We start from the raw sequence: 14,355 nt of genomic DNA on the forward strand, positions 1-14,355 counted from the left end.
GTCGTAGAAACAACCTTTGCAAATCCACAAATCAATAACGAACATCCATATTCCATGTTAGTGCTTTTCAAAAAATCCAAATCTTTTTATCTAATCATTTGAGAAGTGCCTGATCCGATCTGCTGCAAAGCAAACACGCATCAGGAAGAGAGCATGTTGATTTAATAAATTCACGAAACGTAACTGCTCTCATCAGAAACGACCTAACGTGTTCAGGCTTGAACGTGTTGCGCGTCACGAGTAGAGTTAATTTACGACGACGTTTACAAATAATTACAAGTTATGCCGGCGCCTGAAACACGCTGTCGTAACGCTGAGAGAAAATCCGCGAGCGCGGCCACGGCAAATATTTATCATCCGGCATGCAAACGTCGTAAACACGAATCCGCAGAGAGCGGTTGTTCCAATCTCATAAAATAATGCCGGTCGTGTTTACAACGGGCCGCCAGCGCCTGCACCCTATGTCTGAGGGTGGAGCACGGAGGCCTTCCAAAGAGGTGCGCAAATACAGATATCAACTGAGTGTAGACAAAGGTTCTTTGGCTGCTCTAAAGGCAATGCGTTGGCAAATAGTAAAACTAATTTTTTTCTTGGAAAATGAATTCATAAATGCAAATATTAGTTAACCGAGAATTTCCTTACAGCTAGGAAAATAGTCGAAATGGCAGACAATGTTTTTGGTTGGAATAAAATTTAATAACCAATTATTGAAGATAAAGCAAGGCAACAACTGATTTTTTACGGACGTTTGCTCAGGTTTGTCTTGTAAATTTGGTACAAAATCTGTACCGCGCATCTCCCTTCTAGGAATCGTACGGAGAGGAGCAAGAAGTGGCAGTTTTATAGCAGCAGGGAATATTTCCGTCGATTGATTTGGAAAAACACGCCCACCGAGGGTCAAACGTCACCGGCAGGCATATATCCGAGAGCGAGTTTCCTCGTGCTGTGCGGCCAATCGCAACTTGTTGAGCGTTAATCGGCGCAGATTGAGTCGCCAAATCAGAGACGAAACACACGCGGCCAATTGCATCTGCTTTAAGCTCTGAATAATTCAGCCAGCGTGCCTCGGCCCTCGAGAGACGGACCAAATTTAACAGATTCGCGCGCGCCACTCGGGGATCGATGGGCGTGCCTCGTTTGCCGACTGCTCGGGGGCGGCAGGCCGCTTGACTCGCTTATGCCTAATTTAGTCGCGCGTTTCTAACTTAACTAGACAGGCGGAACGAGTGAGCCGGCTTCCCCGTGTCAATTAATCCTATTCCGGGACCAAATTGGAGGTCTTGAGACGAGCTATTTAATCTTTAAGCTATTCCAGCGAAATGAATTAATCTTCTATGTTAATTGCAACTGGGCTGGGAAACAAATCAGTATATATATATATATATATATATATAGGGCCGTGCAAATGTGGCCGATGAAAGAGTCTGGCGGGAAATTTAAAAAGGATTTTAAATTTTCAACACTCAATTAGAGGCAGGCAAGCTAATCTCTACGACTAATTACTAGAATAATTACTGGTCATGCAGAGGGTGAATGCAGTTGATCTTACGCTTAATACCTCAAGCATCACACAGCAAATGTGATAGATGCACTGGGTGATGGCGTCGCTAGTGCCCGAAATGGTCACAGCCCGTTCAGTCGAGTTGGGCAGCATCTCGCTGGCCACCTGGATGCTGGCGCCGGTCACCTCGCGGATTTCCTTGATCTTCGAGCCACCCTTGCCGATGAGCGAGCCGCACTGTGAGGCCGGCACGATGAGCCGCAGTGTGATTGGCGGCCGGGGGATCCCGCCGGCGGACGACCCGTCCTGGAATGCTGCTGACGACTGTGGACAATTTCAATCATTTTAATCTTTCTCTCAGGTCTGGATTTTATGTATAAAAAAAAAATAATAAAAACCCAGCAGCACCGACGACGTAACGTGTCTTTTGAGAGTCTTGTAGATACGTGAACCAATTTCAAAGCAGGGGCTGATCCTTGTCGCGAGAACACACGTTTTAAGATGTAGAAACAGCCGAGATGCTTTACAGAGAAAACATTTTCTCTGGCTCTGAAAGTCTCCAGCTGTGATCAAAGGGAGAGACGCGCCGCGTTCGATTTTTCATTTCTCTCCGTGCACGTATATGTGACAAATGGAGGGTCAAATGTGACGAGTTAGACATCCGCGGTGGATTAATCCTTCCGAGCGCGCGGCATCAGAGCTCGCACACCATCACAAACGCGTCTATAGTGTTGCTCGGTGACGAATTATTCTAAATGGGCTGATACGTAAGAGGGAGAGCCCGCTTGGCACGCGTCCAAAATGTTTAATGTGCTCCTTCTTCTGCGCTCAGCCGCTCGTAAAAAAGTTACAAATTGATTTTTCAGAGCGGCTCCGTTTCACACCGATTACGCTCGGCCGAAACTGTCGTTTTTACCGCGTTGTTGTGCGTTGCGTACCAACTTACCTCTTCGAATTTGCGGCAGATGAGGCTGAATGCCTTGAGGATTGTGGAGGTGGGGCCGCTGACGGTGACGATTCTCTCCGGGCACGAGCCATCGGAAATGTTGATTTTGGCTCCAGACTATGAGATAAGGCCGAATTAGTCTTGCACCATCTGATAAATGCGACTGCTATTTTTGAAAATCAAAGAGACGAGAGTCCAGCGAAGCTTTTTGTGGCTTTTCCATTACCAACACGGCCAAATGTGGGGTATGAATATTTTTAAAATGTGGAACAAGCAGGGCTAAATAAATATCAACGAAGCGACTGCGATTGTCCTGAATATGCAATTTTGTCAACAGAAGCGTCAAGCAGGTTGCATACTTTCAAAATTATTCTTTAAGATTTGCTAATATTTTCTGCAGTAATACAACGTTTCATTATGAACCTTACAACGATTGTAGATGTAATTTCTGTGACGAGACTTGTGAAAAATATCATATTTAAAGGTGTACAGCGAGAAAATTGACCTGGAGAGAAGCAGCAAAAAATATAATATGTAAAAATTTGTAAATTATGGATTTAGTGTTGCACTCATAATGCGTTTAATAAACCATTTTTTCATGCTTGTTCTAAGGTTATTTTCAAAAATTCTAATTGCATTTTTGAAAAAAAAAATTAAAATTTTGGACGTGATCGACTTTGATTGATTTTCCGCTTACCTCTTCTCTGAATCGCTTGACTATTTCTCCCTTCTTGCCGATGATGCTGCCGACTTCCTGCAACACACAAAAGGCGAAATTATTAGTGAGCGCGTGATGGAACGGGCGGCGCGATGATGACGGTGCGGTGCCGTCACCCCCCGAGAGGGTGCACCTTTTAATTTCCTGTCGCGCCGATCGAACCCGCATTTTGAGTCGGCCGCCGCCAGACTTTTGTCTCTGTCTGCCTCTTTCTCTCTCGTGAGCTCGCAAAATCCATAAAATATATATCATCCCCAGCCCACTTCGTAGCACGTGCTTTTGAAAATAATTTCACAAGGAAGTGCAGGAAACGCTGAACCCGGATAAAATATGAGGAAGAAACGCCGAAATCGAACCAATTTGCGAATCGAGGAAAATTAGATCGAATTCAGCTTTGGACAAATAGAAGCAACATTTAAAAAGGGGAAACCTGTTGGGAGCTGAATTTTCCTGCACGAGGGAACAAAAAACAAAGAAACAGCGAGTAATAACTTGTGAATGCAAAACCAGGCCAAAAATAACTTCTTTATATAAATTCAGAGAGTGCTACAAGCTTGAAGGTTCCAATTAAAAGGATTAAATCAGAAACGCAGGGGCGATATCAATTTAATCATTGCAAGCTGTTTGATATCGGCTAATTGGCGTTGGGACAAATACGAAAAACCCACACAGTCTCTTGAGGCGGTGGTGGCGGTGGGTCGAGAGTTCGCCGGAAAACTAATTCTCCAACCGATTCTCTCGTGGGGATAAAAAGTGCGTGTGCGGCTACTTTTGGCGGGTGAGCGCGTGCACAAGTGGTTTTCGCGGGTGGGTGGGTGGGTGGGTGGCCGGGCGCAAATCTCGGGAGCTGGGCCGAAAGGCGCGCGTGAATAATGCAGCCGGGATAATTAAACGGCCCTTGCGATGCGATCCCTCCGCCTCTCTGTCTCTCTTCATATAGTTCGCTCTCGCCACATTTTACACACAGACGCCTCTCCGGCAAATGAACACACGTGTGTGTTGTGGTTTAGCTCATACGGGACCTCATTTTCGGCTGCAAAACAAGGAATCTCCGTCCAGGTTTGCGGAGGCAAAGTCAAAAATCAAATTTAATTTGTTGCTCCGATTTTTTTTGTGCTTTTAACGGGAGAGAACAAAAATGTGTGTTTCGGAATAAATGGAAATGGGCAGAAAGCCTAGTCTTAATTTTTTCTCGCCATAAAGGTCTAAAAAATGGCGTCAGGAGGTGTCTGGTCAGTTGACACAAAATATTGGGATATCTACGCTAGACTGCGTGTCCTGCTTTTAAAATTTCACGCCAGACCCCACCAGTGGCCATATTTGCAGGTTTCAGCCAAACAAAGCTCACTACTGCTCATCAGTGTTTTTGCCACAAATCCCAACAATTTTAAAAAACCGTCAGTGGAGAAGCCAAACCAAGATGCAGCTTAACATTTCACGCTATAGACCCTGGCAGCGGCCATATTTGCGCCGTCCAGCCAGACAAATGCCACTGCTCGTCACTGATTTGCAGCAAACCCCAGAATTTTCGGAATTTAAGCAAATCAGCACAGCACAAATGAAATCCTCGCTATCCAGCGGGGGTCCACGCTAGTGAAAACACGCGTGAGGGTGGTTTGTCGTCGAGATTTGCGTTGTTTCGCGCGGCAAGCATCCCCTTTAACGGCTCGCTTAACAAATTGGCTTGTCTTTCGGCGCACGTGATCTGTGCAGTGCTGCGAGAGAGAGAGAGAGAGAGAGAGAGAGAGAGAGAGAGAGAGAGAGAGAGAGAGAGAGAGAGAGAGAGAGAGAGAGAGAGAGAGAGAGAGAGAGAGAGAGAGAGAACGGCAAGTCGTCCGGCGGGCGAGCGAGCGAGCTAGCGAGCACTCCGCCAAATTGAGTCGCAGAGCGCGGCAGCGACAAAGAGCCCGCTCGCGCGCGCATTTAAATATTAATGCAGCGCCCTCGGACACGTACACCGCCACCGCCGACGACGACGCTCGAGAGATTGAATGCAATATCTCTGCTGCCGGCTGGATTCGCCCTTTCAACCTGAAATAACCCGAGCCACGCCGTTATTATTATTTCTTGCCTCTTCTCTTTTCCCTTTCTCTCCCTCGCCCGCTGGCACGCACAAGGAGAGGGATTTTTCTGCTTGGGGCGCACTGCATTTTTCACGGATTTAAGTGCGTGTTCCATGAAGGATTTGTTATGCGAAATGACACGTTGGTATTGCACACTCAGGTACTCGCATATTTCATGCTTGAGCAGCCTCCACCGCTTTTACAAGCCTGAACAGTTTAGCAAATTTGAAAGATTGCGTACTGTTTAAGAGCTTAAGGGTTGTACAATATTTAAAATTAAAACAGAATTCCGCTTATTAAAGTGATTGATAATATTGACTCAATAATTTTATTCTTTCCGGTTCCCGATTTTCAGAATGCTGAAAGTGTGGAATTTCATTAGACTGACAAGACCGATAATTGACACTCTCTCAATTCATTAAATAAAAATCCAGAGCTGTAATCTAATGGTTTCAAAATAATAACATCCCCCTTCAAGCATTTTTCACATGTTTCGAAGATTTTTTAGGATTTGTTCCTCTTGGTATTCTATTTAACGTAAAAATATTTAAAATCCTGCCAAAGATTTTGTTTCAACCAGTAAATTTCCTTGTCGGTGATGTAATTGCAGTCAAGTTCTAGTTAATTCTGCAGCGCTCAGCGGCGGCTCGGCCTTGTCAGTTGGCGCGCGCGGGCGAAGTTCATAACCTTCTCTACATGCATACATACAACTGTGTACACATTGAGCTCTAACGAGGCGTGCCTGCAAATTGGAGCGCACCGTAGCCTCAAGTGCCCGGGTGGCGCGCCGTTTTTTTCAAAAAACACATACACACTCACACACACACCCGCCTACCTGAAAGGCTGCGAATTAACGAGACGTGCAGAGACATTTTTCAATCCGCGCGCGCACGCTTTTAATTCGGGCACAAGTCTCGAGTCAGCGCACTCTTTTCCGATCAGCCAGCCGTGCGCGGCGGCTCTTTCACCCACAGCGCGGGCAAAAATTAATGCGCGCGCGGATTGCTTTTGATCAATTCAATTGCCTGTGAATTTTTAATGTGCGCCAGTTGACGGCAATTTCGGCGCAAAAAGCAACTCTGCAAGCTTTTGCGCCTGTCGGGCCACGAGTTTTTCAAAGCATTTTGCAAAACGAGCTGCTTTCTTCCAATGAATGATGGCGTGAGTGTGTAAAAATGTAGGATTTTATTCGTATTGGATACATGTATCACCTATCTGTCAAAAGAATACAGATCGTTTCGCCCATATTTATAGCCATCGTGCGCAATCCTTTAGTGTTTAAAGTCACCAGAAAAAGGATGTATGCTCATTTTTTTATTTTAAAAACTTTTCCATGCTGATGTAACGAGATTTCAGATGAAAGGGTGAATTCCAGAAGCAAAATTATTTTATTGATGAGTTGTAAAACCGCAGTCAGCTCAGCAAACTTAAAAATAGTTTTCTGAAACTTCTCGTATGATGAGTATTAGAATAGTAACAGGATTGTTTCTGGAACTGGAGCGGATTAAGTGTCCTTAATTTATTTGAAAGTGCACGGTGTTTAAAAATTACAATGGCTATTTGAAGATTTTTGGAAACCACCGACAAATGATGAAGTTTAAATAGTTGTCCTCAGCTATGATTTTGTTACTGGAAAGATTCTATTAGATCTGCTGAAAGCCAAAATCGCTTGAAATGTATATTATTCCTTCGTCAAGTTGTAAAATGCTCACTTAAGATCTACATTAACATGAGGATTGAAGCCTGAACTAGAGATGAAGTACCATGTCAAACACTTGGTAATGATCAATCTGTCCGTTACTGCTTGAGCACGACTGTTAAATTTTGCAACATATTTCAGGAAGGAAATCAAATCTGTTATTTTCTTGAACCTCTGTTCAGCATATCCCGTGAGCCGCAGAGGAGCTTGGGACCAATGGAGCCATCTTTTCGCCTCCCCCCACCGAGGTCTTTGTTTGAAAGTCCTAAAGCCCGTGGAAAGATGCGAAATCCAGCCCATAGAGCTATTTGAGCATTTAATCGCCTAATTAATCACCTTTTGCCATCTCTGACATAAGGCAGCCAGAAAAAAATTGTGAAACGTCTTGGCAATGATGACAATGAGAGCCATAATGGCTTGTTTTTTTTTTAAGATTTAAAAAAGCTGCTTAGTTAAATTTGATTTGAATAGACAAAAACATTAAGTTCCCTTTTTGCAATGCTGAAGACTGCCGAATGTTTGAAAGTTAGATTTTTTGTCAATTTCAGAACATTTTGAGATTATTATTTCTGATTAATTTCAATTTGAAGCGACGAGACGCCTTGTTTGCATTGGGTACTGGCGTAAAGACAAACAACGCGAGCAACCACACAAAAGAGCTTAAGGTTTCGCGCCAACTGCACAAATCCACTTATAAACAAATCCGCGCACACATTGTTCAGTATATACATATAGTGTGCTCGGCTCATCGTTGCGGATATAATTTCTAAATTAAAACGCGCAGCCATTTGTCTAATTATTTTGCTTGCCACTCTGCTGATGTATGCGGTGTGTATTCATTTTTGCGAGCTGCCTTGCTTTTGTCGGCGTTTGAGGCGCAATCAGCGATATGGCTGCGGCAATGTAATGTTCGAGTTGCAGCCATTCAAGCTCGCACGTCGCAGCAGCCAAGACAATGGCCCCTCGAGCGTGCACACGGCGGCCGCTGCTTCCTGACAGTCACTCGTCGTCGATCCGTCTGCACCGCCGAGTTGTGTGTTGAGTGGATGAGCACGAGCAGGCGACGCTTTCGAAATAAAAACACGGCCGCGTTGACAGACTTGAAATATTATCTGCCTTGTAAAATTTCACTCGCACAGCAGTAATTATGCCGATGCTATCGCGCGCGCGCGCCCGCGCGCCCCGGCCGTTTGTCACTATTTTCCCACGTCTTTTACACGACAGATTTAATCGCGAGTGTTTACACACACATTCTCTCCCAAGGCTGCACTGTAGAGCGTATTCAAGAAAGGTTTTTCTGTTCCTGTCCTGACCTGTTCCGGGAAAAAATTTCCTGTCCTGTCCTGTTCCTGTTCCAAAATTGGATTTCCGGTCCTGTCCTGTTCCTGTTTTTTCCTGTTTTTTTTCTTAAATTTAATTCAAATTTACAAAATGGTCTTCTAATTCTTCCATATTAATATTTATACCTGTTTTTTGTTTGTTTTTAATTATTTGAAACTTCCATTTGACAGATTTTCTAAGTGTTTAAATTTTGATAGAGTATATAATTTCTAATTCATCTAATTCCCCTTTATGAACAAAACGGAAAAAATGATATGCACCCCGCACAGAATTTAGTATTCAAAAAGTGCTTAAAATGAAAAAGAATTGCAGAAAAACCTAAAAAATGTTATTTTTTGATACAGGTGATTGTTTCCGTAAAACGCTTGTTTTTTCGAACACCACTGACTATAATTAAAGAGTTGTGCATTTTAATTAAAGCTTTAGAGCAAAATTGTAAACGTCGTGGATAATTTTTAGGCTTTTTTGGAAAAATATTTATAGTTACATGAAAGAAAGTAAACATTGTAAGGCAGTATCAAAATGTAAAGTAATGCGCTGTCTATAAATGAGGTATATTTGATACAAAATAGACCAAGAATGGAATTGTTTTGAAACAAAATTCTTGTCTTGTCCTGTTCCTGAAAAATATTTTCCTGTCCTTCCGGAATTCCAGGAAAAAGCAGGAATTCTTGTTTCCTGTTTCAATTTCCTGTCTTGGATTACGCTCTACTGCACTGCTAATAATTGAATTTTATGCCCGGCTTGCCGCCTGATAATACTCTCGGCACGCAGCGCTCCATTTTTTTTATTTCACGGCACTTTTTTTCTTCTCACAGTTTTTTTTCACCTCTACCCCGGCGGACGTGGCTTTTCATTTCAGTACACTTTTAATTTAGTAAATCAACATTAAGTTTGGGATTTACCAAATTTTGAATTGGAAAGTAAAAATTGATCAATTCTGGCTAGGGTGAAATTTAGTTGGTTTCCATTTTTTGGAAACTTCTGATTTATTAATTAATGTATGTCAACTGTCAACCATTGCTAAATTTGCTGACGGAACATTTTTCTAGAGATCTCGGCCATCCGCCTAATTTTGGGTCACGTGATCAGCCGCCAGCCGACGTGAATGTGGTCAAGCTGCGCCAACCACGCTTGCTGTCGGTCAAAAAGTCGAAAAAAATCGATAAGTGCTGGAGTAAAATTGGCCTGAAGTGTTCCTGCGTCCTGTAATGCGGATCATTTGTTAAAAAACGCGCACAATTCATGCTTATTTTCATGTTGAAATTTTAGGGTGGCGAAAAATCATTTAAATCAATTTAAACTAATTCTAACCTTATAACTCTGTTAGTCGAGGCCTGAACAAAGGTTTCTACTGATCTCAACAAAATATCATAATCATCTTTCAGTTGCAAAGTCGCCTGTTAGGGTATCACCAAGCTGTATAAGGTAACGACTGAATGTATACCTGGAATTTTCACTCGCTAATTATGAGTAAATAGAGCAGCTCCTCGGGCAGAAACAGTTCATTCTCCCCGTTGTGAAATATTAAGACTGGCGAGCGGAAGAGAAGTATCGGCCACCGCGGAGGAAATAATAAAAGCAGCAAAGAGAGGAAGAGAGGAAGAATTCCGAGGCGCGCAATACGCATCCATTGTGTTCGCCGAGGAGAATCTCATCTTAGGCTGGCTCTTCAAAGCGATTTCCAGCGGCAAAAGCACAAAATTCGTGCCTCGTCGCGTGACAAATAACTGCCAGCGTGCTTCTTATATTCTTTTGTTCTCTTGGCTGCTATCGATGCGGCTGTTTTCGACTCAACCCTCGGCGAGCGCGCACACACACACGCATATTGTTTTTGTCTGTTCGATTTATCCGCAACGGGCGAGCAGGCAAAGACGGAACGCGCGGCCGCCGAAATATTTTGAGCAAATAAAAGTCGGCGGTGCTTGTTGTGGTCCGCGCGCGAGTGCCGAGGATTCGCCGCCGGCAGCCAGCACCATTAAGAAGATTAAAAGCTCGCTAAATCGATTCTGACCCATTTGCATTTCAAATTCGCGCCCGAAAGGAAAATGAAGGGAGGAGCAGAAGCACGCTGCTGTTGCGCTCGCAGCACTGACTGAACGAGAGAAAGAGAGAGATCGCCTTGTGACTTTTCGTTCCCTTCCCAGCCTCTTCACTGCATCAAAAACCGACGATAATCGATCACTTTCCGCCCCCGCTCGCCACACTGACAATGTTCTCCTCACTTTTAATCCACAAAAAGTGAAAATTTCAACAGATGTGGCCTAGACTTTGGTGACAACCTCTTTTTTATAACCAGAGGAAAATCGTGCATAGAGACCGAAATGGCCCAGAAATTTAAATCTGTTGAGTTAAAATTAACATAAATTTTGTTTCTTGAAAGTAACGCAGAGTTTGATTTGTGAATGTGTTAAGCGTAGCACAATTTCCAGAGACAAATTCTCAATTGTATAAATTTATTCAATTCAAATTTTGGAATATGCGACCACTCGAGGTTGTTTCCATGTTTAATATAAATAAAACCAGGCTTCGTCGTCGTTGTCAAAAAGAATTCGTCGTTTTAAATCCTCGACCAGTTCCGACGTCATCAAATACGTCCTATTCTTTCTTTAAATTTGGTCTTTGGAGCAATCTTCAACTACCTCATGAATAAGACGTATTTGATGACGTCGAAACTGGTCGAGGGTTAAAAACGACGACTTCTTACTCAATTCACTTTCAATTTTTCAAGGGTTAGACGTTTCATTCTGTCATTTTACGTGTGTATGAATAACAATCCTGAATTATAAATGCTTTAATCGATTAATTCATAGAAAGTAAACAAATATTTTGTAAGATATCAAGGGCACCATTAGAAACTCTTTGAAATTGCGGGAGTTGTCCGTGTGCTCATTCTCTTGCCAAACAAGAATCGGAGATATAAATTAAAGAGCGGTGCGCAAGTTCGAGTGGGAGAATCGGCGTAACGGTCCTGTCATTGTTGTTGTTTTTGTTGTGCAGACAACAATTTGTTGTTGAGCGGTGTTTTGCGGCCGCAGTCGGCTTTTGTGTGTGTTTGTCTCTGAGGAGCGACGAGTGCTGATTGATTGGCCAGCTGGGACCGACTCAAAGTCCCGCGCTCGCCGTCGGTTTTGAATTGCACACTCACTATGATTCATTCATTTCGCGGCGAGAGCAGAGAGCTAATCGACTAATTCATCCTCTTCCCTCACAGGTGCAAATCGGCCAACTCGCACTTGAAGCAGTACTTTGACATCCGCGGCAGGCACAGGTGGAAAATTAGCTGCATGTTTTGCAACGGGGCTTCTCCCCACAGGGGATTGAATTCGGATTTAGCGGCATTTCAATTATTAACATCCGCTTGTCATTTTGGAAACGCGTGTTTACGGCTGAATTGGATTTAGGGGCATTATTTAAAAAAGTATCATCAGTATTGATTTGAAACTTTTTAGGCAATTAAATAGGAAAATATATCTCTAGATAGATTTATAAATTTTTCCGTTTTCCAATTTGAATTACATAGTCTAGATTCCACAAATTGCTTTGAGCTCAATTAAAAATACGTAAAATCCTTTATTTCCTCGCATTTTCCCCTCATTCATCGTTTGATCCCCCCTTAGAATCGATTTCCATGTAAAAAACAAACAGTTGCCCTTGTTTTGCTCCCTCTTTGAAAGAGATGCACCAGACGGCAGACGGATGATAAACAAAATTTGCGATGCACAATTTGAAAATCTCTTTGACATGGCTTCTCGGCTCGGGTCGATGCTTCGCGCATCACGAGTTAACCATCAATGCCAGTACAAATTTAAACAGCGTCCGCGCACACTCGCAATTTTATCTGCCGCCTCTGAGAAATTTTTTAAAAAATTCACCGACTTCCGAAAGCAGCTTTTCACTGCGCGCTCACCTCTTTACATTTTCATGAAAAAGTGGCGTCGTTTTTCTCCCACTGCACACAAAAGGCGACACGAGCGGCAATGTGAGAGAGACACACACACACATTCCCAAATAAAAAGAGTGCATTATAAATTCCGTTGGAGATTTTTTTTCGCCAAGTTTTCCGCAAAATAAACCAGCGAGCGACGAGGCACGGTCGGGGCGGTGTTTTGTCACCCCTTTGGGTCCACGGATGATGATGATGATTATTTTGCCGGTGTAATGAGGGTTGCGTCACGACTCTTGAGGGATGCATTTTTCACCCCGTGCTCTCGCCCCCTCCCCCTACCGCTGCTGCTCGCCCGTCGTGCGCTCGGTGTCGGTATTGATCCGCAGCCGCCGGATGAATTATCGCCGCATTCAAAAATTATGAGCGCGTATTTATGCGATGACACTCGCACAAACAAAATATGTTTGTGCGTGCGTAGTTTGCTCTCCAAACACATGCAAATTGCACGCGTCGACTCAAGCCGTTCTACATAAATTATGCACGGACGAGCAACGGGGGAGTGCCATCGTCCCAATCAAGTGAGACTTTTCCCCACAGCCTACACCGATCTCTCAGAGGCGCCGAGGAGCTTTCAAATTAACAGTTCAAATGACTGAATTTGTGGAATGATCTTATTAATTTATTATTGCCTCTTTTTAATTTAATTAAAATCAGTTTTAATCCAATTAATACAACTCTTTAGCCATTGCTTGCTGAAAATACGGTAGCTAAAATAGTTTTATTTTATTTTTCTTGGCGAATACCTTGTTATAAAATTTTGACATTTAGAACTTAAAATTGCATTAATTATTTTCATAGTTGCTAACAAATTTTCAAAAATCAGAAGCTCAAGACCGTCTACAGCTATTTCTTTTTTTTGCCACGTTTCATAATTTACTCTAGCAAAATTTTAATTTAATTTATATAAATTTCCGTTTTACTCTTTCTAAAAATCTGAATATTTTAAATTTTTATGCAAAACAATCTCCTTTTACTGCAAGTCTTGATGAGCATTGCTCCAGAAAACCTGTTTTCCGGCTTGACAATCTGCTCACCATACATGCATTGTTGTGTTTTTGCTTTTTCAGCGGCGTTTCTCGGCCTCTTTGGCCTCTATCTGTCTCGAGCAGGGCTTTTACCATCAGCTAAAAAGGACAAAAACAATACTGGGGACATCAGTCTAGCTTTGTTTTCCAATCGGTCTTGCTTGATCCAGCAGCAAGCGGAATAAATCTCCGGCGCTGGCTCAAATTTCAATCACGTCATCCAGATCGAGATTTATTCGCCAGTACAGCCAGCCGCGTTCTTCTTCTTCCCTTTTCTCGCCGCTTTCCATCTCCATTTCGCAAATTGGATTCACGCTCACGAAGCGAGCAATCTTTCAAACAAAACGTCATATTCCATCTCGACTAATTGTGCCATTGCAAGCTGGCCGTTTTTCAAGACAGCTGAGTTGCGGGGCGAAAAGATCGATTTCTAGCGAAAATGCAAAGGTCATCATCGAAAATGAATGGATTGCGTTCTTTTGAATTTAGTGGCTACAAAAAATATGGATTAATATTTCACAAGTGATGATAGCCACATTCGAATCTAATTAAATTCTTCGCCAAGAAATTAAACTATTAGGGGATTTACAGATTGAACGCAAAAAAATAAGAACCAGAGTTACCATTTCAGATATATTAATTTTTGGAATACTTGAACAGTTAATAAACTTGAATTTCTTCATACACAAGTGAAGCTAAAATTATAATTTAACCATGAAAGGGATTTGTCAAAAAAAACCAGACCAGTATAAATATATTTTAATATATTAAATATGAAAATAGATCCCTAAATGGAAGTATTAAAATTTGGGCAGAGATAATCAATCACTTTTTTCTAGAAATTATAAATAATTAAAAATTTGCAGAGAGATTCAATATAAATTAATTTTCTAATCGTACCAAAATCGTACCCCTGAAAGGAATCCAATCATTTAATGAAACAACTCTCCTATTTGGTGTTTTACAACATGATTTTCTAAACGGCACTTCACGTGTACGTGTACCGCAACCGAGGCTTGTTTCCCCACAAATCTGCGTTGAGTGGCTTCATGTTTCGCGCTCGATTCAAATCACAGCCGTGCCAAACATCAGAAGTGTCTGTCTGGCAGGTAG

General features: G+C 42.6%; 2 protein-coding genes across 9 annotated transcripts in view; one reads left to right on the forward strand and one right to left on the reverse strand.

Annotated features, from left to right (window-relative positions):
- Window positions 1-14,355, forward strand: part of mal (maroon-like) — a 216,676-nt gene that overhangs the window by 136,098 nt on the left and 66,223 nt on the right. The window lies entirely within an intron of this gene.
- The window catches only part of mub (poly(rC)-binding protein mub), a 93,426-nt gene that overhangs the window by 17,744 nt on the left and 61,327 nt on the right, over window positions 1-14,355 (reverse strand). For 7 of the 8 annotated variants that reach the window (XM_065481340.1, XM_065481341.1, XM_065481333.1 and 4 more), the window contains 3 exons: window positions 3,145-3,201; window positions 2,448-2,564; window positions 1,550-1,825 (listed from right to left, as the gene is read on the reverse strand). In XM_065481340.1, the coding sequence (XP_065337412.1) occupies window positions 1,550-1,825; window positions 2,448-2,564; window positions 3,145-3,201 (450 nt within the window). The remainder of the gene's footprint in view (window positions 1-1,549; window positions 1,826-2,447; window positions 2,565-3,144; window positions 3,202-14,355) is intronic. The other variant, XM_065481337.1, reaches the window with a different exon arrangement.

This window comes from Cloeon dipterum, chromosome 2 (genome assembly GCF_949628265.1).
Source record: "Cloeon dipterum chromosome 2, ieCloDipt1.1, whole genome shotgun sequence".
In the NCBI taxonomy this organism is placed as follows: Eukaryota; Metazoa; Arthropoda; class Insecta; order Ephemeroptera; family Baetidae; genus Cloeon; species Cloeon dipterum.